General features: G+C 38.5%; 1 protein-coding gene across 1 annotated transcript in view; it reads right to left on the reverse strand.

The window, feature by feature from the left end:
• Positions 1-1897: 1897 nt before the first annotated feature.
• Positions 1898-21829, reverse strand: part of arhgdig (Rho GDP dissociation inhibitor (GDI) gamma) — a 54266-nt gene continuing 34334 nt past the window's right edge. Inside the window, exons 4-6 of the mRNA XM_060840240.1 lie at positions 5425-5501; positions 4262-4325; positions 1898-2287 (exon numbers count right to left, since the gene is read on the reverse strand). Coding sequence (XP_060696223.1) covers positions 2088-2287; positions 4262-4325; positions 5425-5501 — 341 coding nt within the window. The 3' untranslated portion in view covers positions 1898-2087. The remainder of the gene's footprint in view (positions 2288-4261; positions 4326-5424; positions 5502-21829) is intronic.

Raw genomic sequence — 21829 nt, forward strand, 5'->3', positions numbered from 1 at the left:
CACAGGGAAACCTGATAGAGTTCGCAGGGCCACCATTGAAAACCATGGGAGACAGGTGCAAATCCCGTTAAATTCCTGTCCCACCAGTGAGTTACAGTGGCCTCAAAATTAATTGCTTTTAAATTGATCTTTTGTGAGCTGAACTGCCATTCCACGATCAGTAGGCAGGATTCCCATATCGAGCCTTGCCCATCCACAATTTGATTAGGGCCAGTTTTCCTGCTGCCAGGAATCAGTGGGAGCGTATTCCCACCCTGATCTGTCCATCCCCGATCATCATATCCAGTCTCATCAGGTCCATTCTGGTAGGCGCTACTAAATTCAGCCCAAGGTTTCATCCTGCATGCATTAAGACAATTATGGTGAAGCCAATAGAAACAAATGAGACAGTGCATAAAAGAGTAGAGCAATCTACCCTCCAATGCAAAGATTTCAGGGGGACAATAATTGAGTCACGTGTGTCCAACACACTTTGCCAAGCTAAAAATTACAGAAGATTTCTTCAGATTAGCTTTGCCAAAGATGTACGTTTTTTTACAGATGTAAATATGCCATTCATTGTGTTCAAACAAAAACACCAAAAGGATCAGCTTTGAGTCCTGTTCATGCCCAGCCTTTATTTGAAGCATCATCCCTTTAGATACAGGTCACAGAAAAATAATAATCCCACAAGAAGACCGAATGTTTGTAACTGAGTAGAACAGGTTGATCACACAATGAAACCTTGATTGCAGTTAACAAGGGTGCTATGTTTTTCAGATTTGAATCTTCTAACATTTTCAGAACCTTACTGCAGTACCCCAAAGAGCTCTGAAATTAAAGAGGTCAATAGGAAGATGAATTTGTAAGCTACATACTTGATCCTCAGAGATAGACACAACAGCGAAAGCTGGAAAATGAATTGCATTAGCTCCATTGTGTTACACTCCTCTGCACTTTAACATACATTTTCATACTATTTAACATGCTGCCTTAACCACAATAATCACAAAAGAGCTATCCGAATGAATAAGACTTTGTGGAAGGCAAAATCAAGAAAAAAAATCACAACGAGGCAATAACATTTCAGTTTCTCCAATTTTGTACCTTAAGCAGAAGTTATTTGTGTGCACAGAGAAAAGGAACATATGTTTTGATAGTACAAAACTCTAAAGTTTCTAGATATGAAGAATGTCTGACATTAACAAATAATTCTATATTCAATACTATGGATATTACATGATAAATGCAGCTTTGATGTGAAAGTCTCAAAAAAAATTTTAAAAGACAGAAAGAAGCATTTACAGAGTGCCTTTCACAACCTCAGGGCATCTCAATATCCTTCACAGCCATTGAAGTACTTTTCAAGTGTAATCACTGTAGTTAATAGTACAGGTGTCAATTGTAAAGTTGTAAAATGACTATTCAATTTGATTATTTAACTTGTTTACTTTGATAATTCATCAGATATTTGTTTTTGCCATTTAAAGTTTAAAATATTGTTTTTAACTACATATCGGGTGCTTTTACACCATGGAAATAAACTTCAACTATTGCAGAAAATATAAGAGAATTCAGAGCACTTATCTGCAGTTCTGATGAAGTGTTACATCTTGAAATGTCTTCCTTTTTTTTAGATGCCAATTAACTTAATGCACACTTCCATCATTTTTTGTTTTTATTTCAAGTTTAAATCTGCTAATATTTTATGAAGAAGCAGAATGCATTATAGAACTTGGGACTGAGTGCAAAGCTTAGAGGCATATCCAGTATTCTACTGAATGCATTATTCATTTATTCACTATTGACATTGTGAATTACATCTTATATTGTTAGCCGCTCAGAACAAGTTAATCATTCTTATGTTTACATGTAACCATTTTTGAATAGTCAGTATTTTGATAAAGATCTTCATATCACCATTATAAACACCAGAACACACATAACTACCGAAAGCACTTGTACTAAAAACAACAGGTTTGCAGACAAATAGTTACTTTTGCACATATAATGATGTACACAGTTAGGAACAGTAATTAAAAAGCCTTAAAGTAACTTTGGTACCAAAGGACAGTAATCCTGGTTACTCATTTCAAAGTGAGCAGGTATTAGTCCTTCCAATCTTTCTTTATATTGAGCTTCCATTCCCAGTGCAGGTGGTCACTTTTGTCATCATCTGTGATATGGGACTTCATGGTGTACATGCCCCTCACCATCATTCCTTTGGGTGCTTCTTCAACTGGACTTATAAACTCATACTCATCTGCTCTAGGGCCATAGCTGCCAACCATATAGGTATCCTTACTTGCTGTTTGGAATAAAGAATTAAGACAATTAAAAGATTTAGGAAGTACACCTTGCAACCTCTTAACCAACTCAAACAGTCCCTTAATAACAATCCTATCAGAAAATGCTGCTATAACTATCTGACTAAAAGCATTTCTGACTATTAATGGTACTGGAAAGGTATAATGAGTTACATGGCTGCCTTCAGGGCTTACTCTATTTGTGGACACAATTTTCAAATAACTGGATGTGAATTACGTCCACTTCACTTGCAGAAGCTGGAATTCTAATTTATGCAAATAAAATCACTACAGTATCGTAAGGATTTTTTTGTTGCAGTTGGATTATTGTCCGTGAAAAAGATCATCAATAAGCAAAGATTAACTGCTTGGTCTTAATATTAATCATTGTTAACGAGAACTACTAATTTGATTCTGGAAATATATGTCCTGAGATTGTTCACTGAAGGATCTGAGCTTTTGATGGGAAAACTATGTTGTGCTCATGTTAATCTTACGAAAAGCATGCTAATTACCTCACGTAAAATGAAAATTAGGTATGACAGTGCAATGAACCTTTCAAGAACAATGAAAAACACAAGTTTTTTATTTCTTGCCTGGTCGCAGAAATACTAAGGTACAATTTGAAGCCATTATAGCCTAAATCTCATAACAGAAGAAGTTCCAAGTACAACACATGAATATGTGGCATAGGCAAACTCATCTATCTCCCCGTATGGTGGAACAGATATGTATCATGTCATACATTTTAGACTAACAATTTAAAATATTATACAGGTAGTTCTCCTATAACACGCGTTTTGTAAATGCAATTTGGCTGCAATGCGATTTGTGAATTGCGGACTTTTTTTTATAAAGCAAACTCTCATTGGTCATTGTGCAATTCCATCCCCAGTTCTACCAGCCATTACCTGATTTATTCTGTTGCATATCTATTGCAACAGGTTTTCGTCTGTGTGTGTGTATTTTTTTGCTTCAAAAACACAGAATCTGCTCGCAGAGCTAACAGTTCAATCATTTTGGGGATAATACCACACCACTCTGGAATGCTTATTGGGATCGTGCAAGGAGTTGGTGGGGTGGGGGTGTGAGGAGCAAAAAGAGAGAGAGATGGGGAGCGAAAGAAGGTGCAAACACACCGGTTCGAGCAGATGTTGGAGAGTAAGCAGGGCCTTTTGTCAAGCAGAGACTCAGTTGCTGGATATCTGAAGCTTCAACACATGCTGACTTGACAAGAGAAGTGTGTATGTGTGGAAGGGGGAATGCGTCAAACTAAGGATGCACCACTGGCGACCCTCATCTCTCCCCATCCCACCCATTCCCAAGTTATGCCTGATCCAAGTTCACCCAGTCTCTGTTTGAAGGGGGGAAGAGAGAGAATTTAAGAGTCTCAGCCACTCATTCTCTCTGGAACCTGAGACCCACCAAAACCTCCAACTGCTCAGAGCATCCCAGCGCTTTACCCACACCCTCAAAAAAAAGATTTTACTTGCGCCAAAAGCAAACTTCCTGTTTTTCTTTCTTCCCCTTTGGAAATGCTTTTGGGAATAAGTTTGTTGGGGCAAAATCCCATTGATTGAATTCTTTACCCACTTTATGAAGTGACTTCTTAGCTGGAAATGAAAATTAGAAGCTGCAATAGCATTTAAGTAGCATTGAATTCGGCAAACTGGTGAACACCTGTAAATTTTAGATGGGACGTTATTTAATTCAAAAATCCCTTCAAGTGTTAAATATTATTTCATTGAAATATAGGATTCAAAAATTTACTTAGACTGTGCTATCATTTGTGTTAAGCTAACGACTATTTTTGTTTCGATTTTTACTGATATTTTTTGGTGGTTCACCCCGAACCCTGTTTTTCCCATAGACCCCATTATTTTGATTGCACTATTTTCTATAACACAACATTGCACGGGAGTGCAACTATTGCGTTATAGGAGAACTACCTAGGCACATCATAACATGCAACTCACCCTGCAAACGGCCCTTGCACGTAAAATGGACATACTTTAAGCCTGAAACAATTTCTCTGTTCACCTAAAAAATAAATCAATAAGTCATTTGAATCTTAAGTTTCAACATTATCAATGCATTAAAATTGATTACATTTTACAACAATGTCTTCAACTCAATACATTTATACAGTTACATTCATAATATGGCTTTGGTTCAATACCAATGCATCTCATTTCAATTCTCCATAGATTTGCAGCTCCATATGCACTACTCACATCCTTTTGGTAAGCTATTTTGCTTCCATTCACTTGGAGTGATTTGGCTCAAAGTCTGCAAGCTCAGTTCAAGACGGACACAAATATGTGCCAGCCATTCACAAAGGAGTTTGCAAAACATTGCTGTAAAATGTTTGGCATGCCAGAGTATTATCCTTAAGTAAAGCATATCTGGTATTGTGGCCTTTGTCAAATAGTAAGTAGCATTGCTTTCATGAAACCTAACGTAGAAATTACTATACAGACAGATTTGCTCAAGAAAACTAACAATGTTTACATTTTATATTATATGGACAAACATGCATTAGTACAAACATAAAACAACATAGTGATCCAATAATGGAGAAAAGAATGAATTGATGTATAGGCATATAAATTTGTTAAATGTATCAAATGCAAAAATATACCCTACATAGAGATGTATTCCTAAGGTTTTATAGAATATATGTACTGTAGAAATAATGTTCTTAGACAAAATGTTCAATCTCTGAAGTAATGTCAGAATCATTGATGTGAAATCAGTTTTCAGAAATAGCACAATAAAGGCAACAATGAATCACTCTGTTTTATACTATGTAGAAAGACAATTTCAAAATCATTAATCTTTAGCTGGGGTGATCAGTAAGCATCAAGCACATGTGGTGCACAAATAGTTTGATATTCAGCACCAAGTGACACAAAATTGTATTGAATAATAAGGCCATACATAAAATAAACATCAAATATTCTATTAAAATACCAGGAAACAATATTAAAGCAGTAATGTAACCAATGTTCAAATGACTAGCACAGAGCCATCATTAGATCGCTGTTCTGTAATTGTAATTCTCTATGTAAAGTATGGGACGAAGGCATTAAATACACTTTAAACATAATACACAGGATGGCATTAAAACATCTCTTACTTTAAAGTTAATTTTCAATCTGTATTCTGTACCTTCCTTCAACACAAAGGTCTTCTTCTTTAGAGCTGCCAGGTCACCTACAAAACACATGGTATAACAAACCAGCTCATAATTTAATCTTTTTAATGGGGCTACTCAATATGAAACAGGCAATGCAAATTACAATAATAAACATGGAAAGTGGTCATATAATTGGTTCTTTATGTTTCTCACCAACCTCCAATAAGGGATTTAGCTTCCATTTGCCCAGAATGATGTGGTTGAAATCAGGAGTTTAATGCACAGGCTAAGTACAAGATGGACTCAAATGTGCCACACTCCCAAGGACCTGGCAAATGAACTTCAACTTAGATAAGGGTGAGACTGATAAGAAAACAAGGAGGTCTCTTAATAATCTTATTTGTTAGAAAATGCAAACCTGAAAGTGGTAGAAGAGAAAAGGATTGTGGAGTAAGAATGCAAAAAATCATGTATTTAGTGATGAAGACAAATAAGGTTGTAAAAGGAACAAAGTACGAGAGTTTTATAGTGGGATAACACTGAAAATTTATGCTAAATACTTGGTAGATCTCATTTGGGGCACTGTATATGATTTTCACCATTGTATAACAGAAAAGGGTATGAGAGGTACTGGAGAGGGTAGGGAAAATAAAATAAAAGAATGCTACCAGAAATATAAGGTTACACCTCTAAGGAAAGGATGTAAAGCCAAGTCTGTTGGATAACCTAATACTGGTCTTTAAAATTGTGAAAGAATTTGCCACAGTCCATTAAGCTGGCTGAAAGGGTGGGTTGGGATCATGGTTAAAATGTAAGAAAATTTAAAGAACAACTTAATACAGCTCAACCTTTAACTTGCAGTTTTAATGGCAATGAGATGTGGGGTGCATAACCAATTGGTTCATGGGAAGACAGTTGGGCATTTAAATATTGTAATGAGGCTGCTTAACAGTGTTCCTATTTTTAATTATGTCCCAATCAGATTTCTTGAGTCCTTGGGAAATTTGATTGCTAAAATGAGATGAGATGGGCTGCATGTGCCAGACATCTTTATGGCGCTATTTGTGTGCCAGAAGGAGCAGGAATATTTCCATCAGGTGCAACAAGCTACTCAGTAAACACACCTTCATGATGTGTCTGCTAGCTTAGTCACCCCTGGACTCCAAACCATATTGCCTGCACAAACCCTGGTAATTTTTTTTAGATTAGATTAGATTACTTACAGTGTGGAAACAGGCCCTTCGGCCCAACAAGTCCACACCGACCCGCCGAAGCGCAACACACCCATACCCCTACATATTACCCTTTACCTAACGCTACGGACAATTTAGCATGGCCAATTCACCTGACCCGCACATCTTTGGACTGTGGGAGGATACCGGAGCACCCGGAGGAAACCCACGCAGACACGGGGAGAACGTGCAAACTCCACACAGTCAGTTGCCTGAGTCGGGAATTGACCCGGGTCTCAGGCGCTGTGAGGCAGCAGTGCTAACCACTGTGCCACCGTGCCGCCCACTAATATCAGGCCCCAATCTCTGTCTTGTGATTAGCACAACTTTCCAGGATCTCTTTCACTCTCCCAATAATTTCTTGTATTCCTCATCCCTATAAAACAAGATTCTTTTCCGAAAAGGTTTCCAGCCTTTCATGGGAATCTGACTTAAAGGCACCCTGCAGTTCTCACAAATATGAAATCTATAAGAAAATTATGCTGTTTGAGATTGTCTCTTTAATTTAAGTAAAATGCAGGGATGAAGGAGATCATATGAGCTACTCCAAATTCTATCTGCAAATTGCTTTATGTTATAACAAGTTATGAAAACAAGAAGAATCCAAGTCACGAGACTTGCTGAGAAGGTGCAAGGCATTCACACTTTTGCAAAATGACAAATGCATCCTTGCTAGATTTGTTTGAAGACACTTACTTTAAATTATATATATAATTTTCATCTCAAATAGAGTTGAAGGTCTGAAGGGTAGCTAGTTGACATTTTTACCTGGATGTAAGGCCCATGTGATTCATTTTGCAGTGAAGTTGAATATTGATAAGATTATAGCTTATAGCAAGCAATGAAATACTGATTAAATAGTTTCCAAAACTATCATTGAACCACACAAACCCATATGAGTCTGAAATAATCTCAGAGAGATACCAGGAAATAAAGACAGTGGATTTGCATCTGCTGCAGAGAAACTAGTTATTCGGCTGTTCATTATGAGGAACCTTGGGTGGAGTTTCTGGTGTAACGCTTACAATAAAAGTGAGTTCTGGATTACAATTTACTGGACAGGGGAAGGAAAGTGGAAACTGATAATTGGAAGCAGAGAATACTTATGGATCAGTTCAGGGAGAACAGAGTGTCCACTTAATGGACAGTGCTTTGAAAATTATTAATCTCTACAGGATTCTAACTAATCAAGTGCTGTTTAGCATTCAGGAGATCCATTCTTCCTGGCTTTCCTGACCTTACATCATTAGTATGTGTGGACTAGAAGTATCAGTAAGATGTTCAGCTCTTCGATGTTGCTCCATGATTCAATGAGATCATGTTGATGAATTCTTTAATATTTATTGAAATCTTCAATCTCTGGTTTCAAAATACTCAGCAACTAAGCTACCTTGACCTTCTGTGGTGGGCAATTCCAAGAATTCACTCCACTCTGAGCCACCCCCATTCCAGTCTTTAATGCTTGTCCCATATTCTGAGACCGTGTTTCCTAGTTCTAGAGCCCCTGCCCCAAACCTGGAGAAATATCCTAATTGCCTGTACTCTGTCAAGCCCTGTAAAAGAATTTGTGTCACAATGAGATTACCCTTCATTGTTCTAAACCCTAGAGAATACAGGCTCAGTCTCCTTACTCCCTCCTAATAAGGCAATTCTGCTGATGCAGAAATCTAGTGAATCCTCATTACACTCCTATATGGCAAATATACAGTATCTTTCCTTTGGTAAGGAAACCAAATCTGCACACAATACCCCAGGTTCCACTAAGTCTCTGTGCAATTGCACCAAGACATCCTTACGCCTGTTTGCAAATCGTCCCGTAAAAAAGGTTAATGCACTTTGTACCTTCCAAATTGCTTGATACACCTGAATGTTTATTTTCACTGACTCATGAAAAAGGACACAAAGCCACTTTTGACATCAACACTCCCCAGTCTCTTATCTTTTAAGAAATGCTCTACAATAAAGTTTTCCTACTTTTCCACATTATATTTCCTCACCAATGTTCTTGCCCATTTATTAAGGTTGTCTAAGTCCCACAAAGTCACTTTGCATCACCCTAACAACAAATTGTCCCATCTAATTTTGTATCATCAGTTAACCAGAAATATTATATTTGATCCCCTCATCCAAATCATCGATATAGACTATGAACAGCACAGCCCTGTACAGATTACACCTCCCATTTCAAATTCAGGGCAGAGTTTCTACTTTGAAGAAGAGTAAAACAAAAAGCCAATGATATAAGAGAATCACCAAGAATTCAAAGAGGGAATTGAGAAGATACTCAATTGATTGAGATAGTGGTGAGAATGTGGACAGAACTTGAGATTAGTAACACAGATGCATTGCAAAAAGCATTGCTGGATAAACTCAACAGATCTGGCAGCATGAGGAAATAAAAGAGAGCTAATATATCCATCCAATGAACCTTCTTCAGACTGAAAATGCAGATGCACTCGTTGAGAGGGTAAATATGCATATGAGATAGAAAGAAATGAAGGGTTATACTGTTATAGTTAGATGAGGAAGAATGGGAAGAGGCTCAAATGAAACACCGGAATGGACTGGTTGAGTCAAAAGTCTTGTTTCAGTATGCTCCATGTAATTCTACACGATGTTATTGTTCATCTACCTACCCAAGACAGACATTGTGTACACCAGTATCAATTACCCCTTCATACAAATCTTACATATTATTTTTAAACTATATAACTGCTCAATCGATCAACTGGGAAGACATTCATCAGCACAATCAGAGACAGAAAACTGCACTGTACCTTAACTTCGAACAGTTATACATTTTTAACATCCTGGAACTGATAATTAATAATCATTTTAGTTCATATTAATATAAAAACACAGTAAACTATTCAGAAGTAGAAGTGTAAATATTTTTCAATTAATTGTTGCACTAAGTTTATTTTCTTTTCACCAAATCAGTAGCCATTTGAAGAAAATGGTAAGATCTGGATACTATGAGGTTGTGGAACTGGTATAATACAAACTCAGCCTAGAACAGCAGTTTATGAGAATGCTGTATTAACTTACTGTCCATCTGCTGCCAATGTATTTCAAATGAAAATAAACAAGAAGCAATAGTGTGCTCCCAGCAGAAAAGGCTCACTGTTTGGGAGCACAGGACGTGGCTAATGCTGTGATATTTCCTCAACTAGTGCATCCTGTGAGAGTGTATCTTCCTCACCAAAACAGCGAATTACAAAATCATCCCAACTATTTCACGGAAAAGAAGAAAATAAATGGAAAAGGCCAAATCCAAAAATACAATTGAGTGAATAAAAAACACACTATGGTATGCAGATGTGACCAACAGTTTTTGGCATGATAAGTATTTATGTAGGAAAATTATATCCCTGTTATATATCCCTGGTTGGGTGCAAACTGATGAATAAAACTATCAGAAATGAGCTAAAGATCACACAACACCAGCTTATAGTCCAACGGGTTTAATTGGAAGCAGACTAGCTTTCGGAGCGACGCTCCTTCATCAGGTGATTATGGGTTGTGCCACAATCACCTGACGAAGGAGCGGCGCCCCAAAAGCTAGTGTTTCCAATTAAACCTGTTGGACTATAACCTAGTGTTGTGTGAGTTTTAACTTTGACACCCCAGTCCAAATCATATCAGAAGTGAAGTTCTCAAATTCAAAACTCTACTTTGTACATTCAGAATAAATTTATAGTGGGAATTTAAATGCATCTATTTCCACAAACTAATTTGTCATTGCATTTAAGAATATATAATAAATGTTTGAAGAGTACCTTATTTTCATAATAGTGCCAAAATGTTTGAATATCATGCATCCGAATAGATAGGCACTAAATTTCGTCAACATTGTAGCAATGAAGGGCTTGCAGTAATCCAATGTAAATTTACAGCCTGGAGAAAAAGCCTAGTACAGCAGAAATGTCAGGAAGGCTGTAAGTGTTTTAAAACATACACACAGGTATAAAACTGAACTCCACAACTTCTTGGTGTCTGGGGAATTCATAGCACTCTAACTGGCCAAAAGTCACTTTGATTGGTGAAAGATCAAGGTGGAGAAAAGCTATGAATCATAGTGGGTCAAAGAGAATTGAAGGTTCAGATACACTGATTATGAACAGGCACAGAAATCGATCAGAGACCAATGGAATATATACACATATATAGAGTCCTTTAGGACACATGAGAAGAGCACTTAGCTAATTGAGACCATACCAGCTCTCAATAGAAGAAAACAGTCAGTCCCATTTCCCTGCTATGTCCTTGTAACTGTGAAAGTTTACTTGCTTCAAATCCCCATCCAATTTTCTGTTGAAATTATTGATTGTCTCTGTTTCTACACCCCTCATGGCAGCACATTTCAGTTATTAGCCTTTCCTATATGAAAGAAATTCTCCTACTTTAACCTCTTTACCTCTTACCCAAAGGTTTAAAACTGTTCTTGCACCAACTGCTTACGGGAATATAAGCTTTTACTGTGTTATCCAAAATTCTAATTATTCTGTACACGTCCATGAAATCTCCTCTCAACTTTCTTTGCCCTGAGGAGAACAAGCCCAATTTCTCCAAACTAACCTTGGAGTTAAAATCCCCATGGCTTTGGAACCATTCTGGTAAATTTTTTGCACTCCATCTCAAAAATCCTCACATCATTCTGAAAGTCGAAAGAATACTCCAGTTCTGACCGAACTAGAGCTTTTGAAAACACTCCATTCACCTGCTTTTGGGTTTATTGGCCTGGAGTTGTGCAGGCTCCAAAATGATCGACTCCAGACCTGGACATTCTGCTACTGTTTCTGGCAGATCCCATTTTCACCAGCAGTGACGGATAGGGGCAAAGAAAGTTGAGAAGAGGTTTCATGGACACCCCCATGTGGGAATTTCAAAGTTTGCAGGGCCACTTGAACCCAGTGCAGAGTTCAAACAGACCACAGTCTTACTGCAGCAAAGGCCTTATCCCAGAGTAAGGGCAATTCAGATCTTTACAGAAGCTGTACATTTTCATGAATGTAGCTGGTAAATTATTTAAGTGGCTAGCCCGTAAAAAAAAATGACAAAGCATTCCTTCCAGCCTCTGAGTTGAAAAATATGTTTTTTTTTTAGCTTTTATAGCTGTTGCTTGGTGATATAATCTTAACTGTTATTCTTATAGAATTAGAGCTGCTTGACTGTTTTCCACAGCCTTTCACTTCTACTAGGGAGGGAATGACTACTCAAAGACATTAGTAAAAGATTAGCTGTTTTTGATGTAGGGTAATGAATATAAATATTTTATTTTATAATGGATTAATTACTTAAAGGGATTTAAATGTATCATTTGGGCTTACGCAAATAAGTTTTTTTTAAGGTAGATATTCAGAACTTTATCTTCATCTTAGTATAGATCCTGAGTTCTTGTTAGATGAGTTGGCTTGGAAGGTATCAGGACAAAGGGTGAGGAATGGAGTGCATGAGTTGGCACTGAGTAAACTTAGAGTCATAAGGGGCCATAGGTGAATGAGAGATCATGAGTGGACATCAGTTGACATTAGTGGACAAAAGGAGTGAACAGGTTGGGTGAAGGATTGTGACAGTTGATGTCCAGACAGCTACAGCTTAATGTTTAAGAAAATACTGGGAGAAGGTTCCAGAGAACCAAGGCTGGCCTTTTAAGCAATCTGACTTGGTACTCAGCCACCTCAATGGCCACCTCCAAATACCATTGAGGGGTACGGATCCAACTCCATTCCACAATTGCCCCAAGCAAGAATATTGAGAAACATTTTTCTGAGATATTTACTCAAAACATGCAGAATATCCAGGCTAGTACCTCTGTGAAGCCCATAATCATGACTACTTTACTAACAACTCTCCTAATATGTCTTTCCATATTCTTAGATTGATGCACCTTCAGATCCCTCTGCCCAAAGCAAATCTCTGAATTGTGCCATTAATTCTTTGTTGTCTTTCCCACAATTCCTTCTGTCAAAATGCACTGCCTCATATTTCTGAGTATTAAATTCCATTTGTCGCTAATCAGCCCAATGCGTTCACCCATCTGTGGCTTTTGCAATAAATTTGCATCATTGTTACTTTTTGCCATCCCTCCACATTTTTTTGAAACATTCTTCTAAATTCTAGTATCCAAGTCACTAATATACATCAAAATCATATCAAAATATAAAATATGCCAATGTTCTCTTGGAGAACAAGAAGGTCTACCATCCTCCAATCTGAAAAATGATTATTTTCTATGATCTGCTGTTTCCATCCTTTAACTCAATATTTTATCTAAACTTTTTCTAAGACACTGACCTTTTTCCATAAGTCACAATTATGTTAACCAGCTTTTACACTGTACTTTGTCAAATGCTTTCTTAAAATTCATATAAGAAATATCAGCTGCATCATCATTTCATTGTCACTTCATGAAATCAACCTTGTCTTATTTTGTCAGCTCAACTTCCTCTGTTACAATAAAAAGCATAATACTGTGGATGCTGGAGATTGGAAGAAGAGTGATATGGGTTATGTTGAGATTTGTGGTAGAATTGGATGAGAAGATCCAGCTGGCAAGGTCCATTTTAATGTAGGCAGCATCTTGCTCCTTATTTTATGTTTTTCACAGAGGCATGAATTTCTCACTAGGCAGCAGCAAGATGCCAGTTAAGAGTTCATTAACCATCTTGTGGATGGCCCAACTAACCTCATTAATATTCAGCTTTTAATTGCCAAACAAGCTCGACATTGAGCAAACTCAACAAAGAATGGTCTGAATGAATTCCATGTTAGACACTGGGTGCCAATATCTCAGGACATGCTCCAAGGACACCTGCCATTTGTACCCCACATCCATAGCCATTGGCATTCGATATATTCCAATCTGTCAACTTCTTCCTGGTGCATACATAAACATACAGGCTGCTTCTGCAGTTCACTGCTGCACCTCAAGATGCACCAGCAACTAAAATTGGGACATTCTTCTAGAAAGCTAAAACTGAACCACCCTGAGTGGCAATCTTGGACCAAGCTGAAATCGTCTTGTGTCAAGCCTGCATTGCTTGTCCTGGAGGAGGAAGAGCCATCCACCAGCCATCCAGCTAGACCTCCAGATCCTAGGCCTGCACAGCAGCAAGCCGATTTCCTACCTTCACTGAGCAAATGTCAGAAGCTGCCCACCAGTATTACTTGTCTGGGAGCACAGCACGATCTTAAAAATGGCATGGCGCTGGAATTGCTGGTAATTCTGGGAAATTCATTGAGTTATCAGTTATTTTGAGAATGGTATGTGGTAAGATGGGGCTAGAATCAGATATGAGGAGCACCATTAGAGCATGGTCAGTTGTAAATGAGGCAAATGTATCAGAAACAGTGAAAAAATGCGCTCAGCTTCACGGCAGAAAGTCCTCCAAAACCTTAACGCAACCGAGGGTTCAGCCCACAAGAGGTAGGATTTACTCCATTGACTCTGTTTCTCATATATACAGCTAGACCTGCTAAATATTTCCAACACTTTGTTTTCACTTCAATGCTTTTCATTTCTTATAGAGTCATAGAGTCATAAAGATGTACAGGTAGACAACCCTTTATCTGAAATCCCAAAATCCAAAAAGCTCTGAAATCCGAAGGTTTTCTCCTGAAGTTTGTTGTTCTCATTAACAAGGTAGTTTGGTGTGCAAACAGTTAACCCAACTCCATACCCACTTGATGCATGTCACTCAGATGTGATATGGAGGGGGCATGGTCTAGCACTGGCAGGCCTCAATTCTGCCTCAGGGCCCCTAGTACTCAGGGAGTCTGCCGTTTGGTAAGATTTTTTTTTAATTTCACCGTCAAACTGTCACTTATTCCAAAATTCAAAAAATTCCAAATTCCGAAAACCAGCTGGTCCTGAACGTTTCGGATAAAGAATTGTGTACCAATACAACAAGGAAACAGACCCTTCGGTCCAACTCATCCATGTCCACCAGATATTCTAACCTAATCTATTCCCATTTTCCAGCACTTGGCCCATATCCCTCTAAGTCTTTCCTCCTCATATACCCATCCAGAGACCTTTCCAATGTGATAATTGTACCATCCTCCACCATTTCCTCTGACAGCTCATTCCATACTCACTACCCTCTATGTGAAAAAGATTGCCATTTAGGTCCTTTTTAAACCTTTCCCATCTCATGCTAAACCTATGCCCCTTAGTTCTGGATTCCCCCCAACACAGGGCAAAGATCTTGTCTATTTACCCTATCCATGCTCCTCATGATTTTATAAACCTTTATAAGGTCACTCCTCAGCCTCTGATGCTCCAGGGAAAACAGCCCCAGCCTATTCAGCATCTCTGTATAGCTCAAATTCTCCAAACCCTAGCAAAACCCTTGTAAATCTTTACTCATCATATGTGGAGCAATGGTTCATAAAATGTTGTCTTAAAGGGTCATCCAGATGGTCCATGGCTTGGTTTACATGTCAGTCACCGACATGGCCTCAGCCATGGCCATAAGGTATAGAACCTTATCTTCACCACTCAAATGATGCTCCCGAACCAAACAGTCACCGTGTCAGTGGAATGAGTTACAATAAATGCATAAAAAGTTTATCAGCAAAGCTTGATATTACAGTAAAAATATACAGCAGTGTGATAGGATTTTCAATACAGCAGGCTGAAAACAAATATGGAACCACTGAAAAGTGAAGCTTGCAATAACACTGAAGCTCCGTTGTTGTGGTTCTGTTCGCCGAGCTGGGAATTTGTGTTGCGGATGTTTCATCTCCTGTCTAGGTGATATTCTCATTGCTTGGGAGCCTCACAAACTTTGAACACTGAAGCTCTCCCTGTTGGAGCCACTCATTAATATTTATCAAAACCAGATCCATTCTTCCCATTGATTCTGATGAAATGTATTGTGGTTGCAAAAGTGGATTGTGTATGATGTAAAGGTAGACCATAAGATCTTATGTCCCAACTAAGGTGGTCCATGGTCAAAAAGGTTTGAGAATCAATAAACTTGTTGAGTAGAATGCGAGGAGGTAGAAACTAAGCCTCAGGTCTACAAAACTCTGATCAGTTCACGTGGGTGTCACTGACAAGACCATAATTTATTGTCCACCCCTAACTACAGCATTTTGTTGTAGGTCTGGAGCCACATGTAGGACACATCAGCAAGTATGGCAGATTTCCCTCCCTAGAGGACATTATGACAATCCTGCTGGTTTATTAAATTCATCATTACAAAGAATAGCTTTATGCTTTAGACAAATTAATTGAATTAAAAATCCATCAGCTGCCACCATGAGAATTGAAATCATATCCCCAGAGCATTATCCTGGGCCTTTGCATTACTAGTTAAGTCACAATACAACTATACCACCATCTCAGGTATAGTAGCTTTGGAAGGAGTGCAGCATTCATTTACTATAATGATAGCTGGACTCCAGGGTTAAAGTATGAAAAGAGATTAAACAAATTAGGTTGGCATTTACCAGAGTTTAGTAGGTTAAGAGGTAATTTTAAGTGAAGCTTTCAAGATACTATGTGGAACAGACAGGGTAGATCAAGAGAAACTATAACCACTCATTGGAGAATCAAGGATGTGATTTCATCAACAAAACCTCAGAGCCAGATCTTTTGGGTGTAAAAGTTATAAGCACTTATTTTCTTGAAAGGTGGTTGAAGATTGGAACTCTCAACTTCAAAGAGTAATCAATACTTGATAAATTTTTAATCGTCAAACTGAGGTTGATAGATTCTTGTCAGTCAGAGCTATCTAGGAATAAGGGATAAAAAGCAGGAAAATGGAGTTAGGTCATATATCAGCCACTGTAGTGATAACACTTAAAAAGGGACCGTGTAAACAAGCAAATGATGAAGATATAGAAAGTACGTTGTTGTCAGTCTAGCTTGCAGCATATAGTGTGGTGAATGTAGTCAAGTAGTCTCTAAAAAGTCCTGTATAAGATCTTCAAAATATCTCTTTGTTCAACAACATTCCCCAGGACCTTATCGGTAAGTGTATAAATCGTGCCCGGATTTGCCTTTCCAAAATTAAACTCCAGCTGCCTCTTCTCAGCCCATTGGCCCATTTGATCAATATCCCATTGTATTCTGAGGTAACCTTCTTCACTGTCCACTACACCTCCTATTTTGGTGTCATTTTGGAAATGCAAATTAGGTCCTTTAGGGAGGAAAATCTGCCATACTTAATTGTAAGGTCCCGAGGGGTGTTGCTGAACATAGAGATCTTGAAGTGCAGGTTCATTGTTCCTTAAAAGTGGAGTCACAAGTCAACAGGGTACTGGTGTTTAGTATGCTTGTCTTTATGGGTCAGTGCATTGAGTGTAGGAGTTGGGAGGTCATGTTGTAGCAGTACAGGACATTGGATAAGCTACTGATGGAATACTACATGCAATTCTGATTTCCCTACAATAGGAAGAATGTTGTGCAATTTGAAAAGGTTCAGAAAGGATTTATAAGGATGTTGCCGGGGGTTGGAGGGACTGAGATATAGGGAGAGACTGACTAGATTGGGGCTTTTTTTCTCTAGAGCGTCAAGGCTGAGTGGTGACCTTATAGAGGTTTGTAAAATCATGAAGGGCACGGATAGGGTAAATAGACATGGTCTTTTCCCTGAGGTGAGGGAATCCAGAACTAGAGGGCATAGTTTTAAGGTGACAGGGGAAAGATTTAAGAGGGATCTAAGGAGCAATGTTTTCCACGCAGAGGATGGTGTGTGTATGGTATGAGCTGCCAGAGGAAATAGTGGAGGCTGGTACAATTACACCATTTAAAAGGCATCTGGATGGGTATATGAATAGGAAAGATTTAGAGAAGTATGGGCCAAATGCTGGCAAATGGGATTAATTTTATTTAGGATATCTTGTTGGCATGGACAAGTTGGACCAGAAACCTGTTTCTGTGTATAATCTCGATGTTTTTATGACTCTATAACCAAAGTCAATGTCCATTTACCAGTCCAGGTATATGATTGGCAAATTTTTGTGAGTAAACACAAAACCTTAACCAGGCACAATCTCATTGAACAACAGAACAGGCATGAGTGGTTAAGTGGCTTACACCTGCTCTGATGTTAATCTGGTATTTGTTACTTTCATAATTTAAGGTAAACAGAATTATGCATGTTTGAGTGCAATAATTCTAATGGAAGGAATGATAAGCATAGATAAATAAATGCATGTTTCTGTATCAGGAATGATCTTGTTTCTGAAGTTGTATTAAATTTCGAGAAAAATGAAACCTGCATATAAACAACATTGAGCCTGTATAGCAGCCTTCTGAATATGGTTGTGAGCCATAATTCTACAGCACTGTCTATATTGTGATAATCAGTTAATTTATCTTTCCCTCACATACATCTGTATGATGGCGCTAACCCACATCATACTTTGTTATTTCCATGAAACGCAAGTGTCACATCTATGAACTAGTACTAAACTGTAATCTAGTCTATTTACATGGACATTTCTTTTCTCGTCCTTTTAAAGCTGGGTAGCACTGCGTCCATCCATTTCCCTATGCTGTTTGCTCACCTCTCACTTCCTCAATCAGCTATTGATTAGTTCTTAGATAAAAATGAAACATGCTTGAAATACTCAGGAGTGTCTGTGAAGTGTGAAGCCGAGTTAAGGTTTCAGGTCAACTACTTCTAACAAATTAATCAGTCTGAAAAGTTAACTCTGTTTCTCTCTCTCAAACCTGCTGAGCATTTTCACCACTTTTCACTTTCATTTCAGATTTCCAGAAACCATATTTTGCATTCATATTCATTTACTCTTTAACCTTATAGCGTCTATTGCTGTATGTGCCTTACCCACTCAATCCTGGCCTTCTGCTTTAGACCTCACACCATCCCAATCCCACCTCGCTCCCAGAGCTCTGTTTGGCTTTTGCTAAAGTGCTCTTCACTCCCTCAGCCCTCCTCTCTCCTGCTTCTCATCAATGAGCTGGAGAGCGTACAAAAAGGAGAACGCACACCTGACAAAAAGGGAGAAACTAGTGGTTTTAAGGCAAGAAAGTAAATAATACCTTAAATGGAAAAGGACAGAGGTAGAAAAAAAAAGCAGAGACATAGGAACATATGGTTAGAAGGTAGGAGAAGGTGAATGAGCAATTCAAAATGACAGCTGTTGATAAAAATAGACAATGTATTCACCAACTAAACAGACAACAATCATACAAAGATTTTTAAGACCTCAGGTAGCTTTAGGTTGAAAATAAATATTTTGTCATTATATAGAGAGATAAAAACACTACTCTATTTAAGAGACAGTTCAAAGCTTAATCCATTTTAGTACAGAACATTTAATAGAGCTGGCATTACATTCAGTTAATTTTTGACAAAATCCAAAATAAAACCTGACAGCTTAATTTGGCTGAGTTTAACATTGCACAGGATAAATTTTAAAACAGTTTGTATTCAGTTAATAAAACAAAAACAATTATATTGAATCAGTTGGATTTGAGTGCAGGAAGACATGTTTTTATTACTAACAATTGATTCTCTGAACTGTACAGTAAAAGCTTTTCATTTTCAGAGAGATTAAATGCAGGCATGTCCCTTGACAGCAACAACCTCATTTCAGACGATGACATACTTCGTAAAGAGATCACTAAAATGACAAACTATGTACCAGGTTCACTAAATGTATAAATAGGAGACACTATATGACACAATGCGTTACATGTTTGCTCTTCTTCCTTTGGGGCCTAGTTTTAATGTACCGCTGTAAGTCAGTTAGCTGGTCACTTTAAATAAGTAAAAGTGCCCATTCAAAATGTGATTTCTTAACTGAGACAAACATCAGAAAATAACTTGCTACATGTACCTCTGTTCAAATAATCATAGCAATTATCAGCAATTATATAAACATGTTGACCTGGAATATCTTGCCAATATACGTTTTAGGGATTTGAATTTAGAGATTGTGGGCAGGACTCTCCTAGGGGAAATTCACCTGATAATTATTTGGAAATTAGAAAATTTACTTGCCATTAGGAATGTAAGAAATAGGACTGGGATAGGCCATTCAGCCCTTTGAGCCTCACCCCCATTTGTTGAGATCATGAGTGATCTTATATTTCAATACTATTTTCATGCATCATCCCTGTGCTCCTTGATATTTTCAATATGTAGAAAATATATCAACCACAGTCTTGAACGTAGCAATTAATCCTCCATTGTTCTCTGGGACAGAGAACTCCAAAGATTGCCCACCCTCGAACTGAAGGTATTCTTCCTCATTTCAATTCCAAAATTGTCTGCCTCTTACGCTGAAGCTATGTCTCCTGGTTCTAGACCACTTCATCACATTCCCTCCTTTTGTCCACCTCCCTCCAACCCCATCCCCAACACTCAATCCCCAGCAACCAGCTGACTCCACAATGCTAATGAAGAAATCATTCCTGCGTCTATCCCATCAAACCCTGTAAGAATTTTCTACATTTGAATGAGGTTGTTTCTCCTTCTTCTAACCTGCAGACAACATAGGCCCAAGTATATTTAATCTTTCCTCAGAGAATGATCTTACCATCCCAGGAATCAATCTTTATTGCATTCCCTCCAAAGAATTTACCTTGGCTGAAAAGGCCAAAATTGCACACATACACTACTCAAATTGTGGCCTCACTAAGTCTGTATATAATTGCAGTAGGACATTTTTATGCTTACACTTTAATCTGATTGAAGATTTGTAGCTCGGGTATCCGTTGTTGTGGTTCTGCTCGCCGAGCTGGAAGTTTTTGCTGCAAACGTTTCGTTCCCTGGCTAGGGAACATCATCAGTGCTGTTGGAGCCTCGTGTGAAGCGCTGCTTTGATGTTTCTTCCGGTATTTATATTGGTTTGTTCTTGCCGCTTCCGGGTGTCAGTTTCAGCTGCAGTGATTTGTATGCGGGGTCCAGGTCGATGTGTCTGTTGATGGATGTTCTTGCCGTTTCCGGGTGTCAGTTTCAGCTGTAGTGGTTTGTATATGGTGTCCAGGTCAATGTGTCTGTTGATGGAGTTTGGGGATGAATGGCATTCATCCCCAAACTCCATCAACAGACACATTGACCTGGACACCATATACAAACCACTACAGCTGAAACTGACACCCGGAAACAGCAAGAACATCCATCAACAGACACATCGACCTGGACCCCGCATACAAATCACTGCAGCTGAAACTGACACCCGGAAGCGGCAAGAACAAACCAATATAAATACCGGAAGAAACATCAAAGCAGCGCTTCACACGAGGTTCCAACAGCACTGATGATGTTCCCTAGCCAGGGAACGAAACGTTTGCAGCAAAAACTTCCAGCTCGGCGAGCAGAACCACAACACTTTAATCCTCTTTTAATAAAGGCCATTGTCACATCAGACTATGTGAAAACCGAAACAGTCCAGAAAAAGAAATAGAAAAGTGTTGCATATATAGTTTATAGACCTTGAGAGACAATTTCCCTTAAATGATTCAAATGATACCTCAGCCTTCTCTTGAGGCTCTAATCTACTAATTTACATGAAAACACTGGGAGACAATTGCAGTAGATATAAAGCTGATGCATGAAACGGACAAACCAATTCCCCAATGCTTGAGTTGTGGATTAAATTCAACATGTGCAGCATGATACGACACTTTTTTTACACATTAAAATTGATCCAATGGTTCACATATCAGATAAGAAAGTATTCTAATTTTGTATAATTACAGTTCTTAAGCTTGAGGGAGAAAATTTTGATGAGGACTATTTTGAAGCACAGGGTTTGGAAACATGATCTCCTAATGGCTGTTCCTGTTGAGCCAGGACCTCCTTACGTTCATGATTTCTATGCGCAGTCCAGCACAACCAATCCTACCAGCTCGCTGCACACATTTCAAGGGTTAGCAATATGCTTGTATTACAACTAGCCTGCAGCTCTTAAAGGCAGTCCTTCCTCTTGAATGGAAGGAGATTGCTACTGGCTGTAAATGCTGCAATTGGAGAAGAGGGAAAGGGAAAACACAAGTCCCTGCAGATCACAGGTAAGGTATTGGATGCATTGGTCAAGAAGGAGAATACAATGGTGGATACCATATTTCTGTCAGGGACTATGAAGTGCACAGAAGGACTTTGAGGACTATCTTTCAAAGGGAATGGGACAGATGGCCAGAGATGCCAACTTTTGATGTCTGTCACCTGGAAGCAGTGGCAGAAGAT

The sequence above is a fragment of the Hemiscyllium ocellatum genome, chromosome 20, assembly GCF_020745735.1.
Source record: "Hemiscyllium ocellatum isolate sHemOce1 chromosome 20, sHemOce1.pat.X.cur, whole genome shotgun sequence".
Lineage (NCBI taxonomy): Eukaryota > Metazoa > Chordata > Chondrichthyes > Orectolobiformes > Hemiscylliidae > Hemiscyllium > Hemiscyllium ocellatum.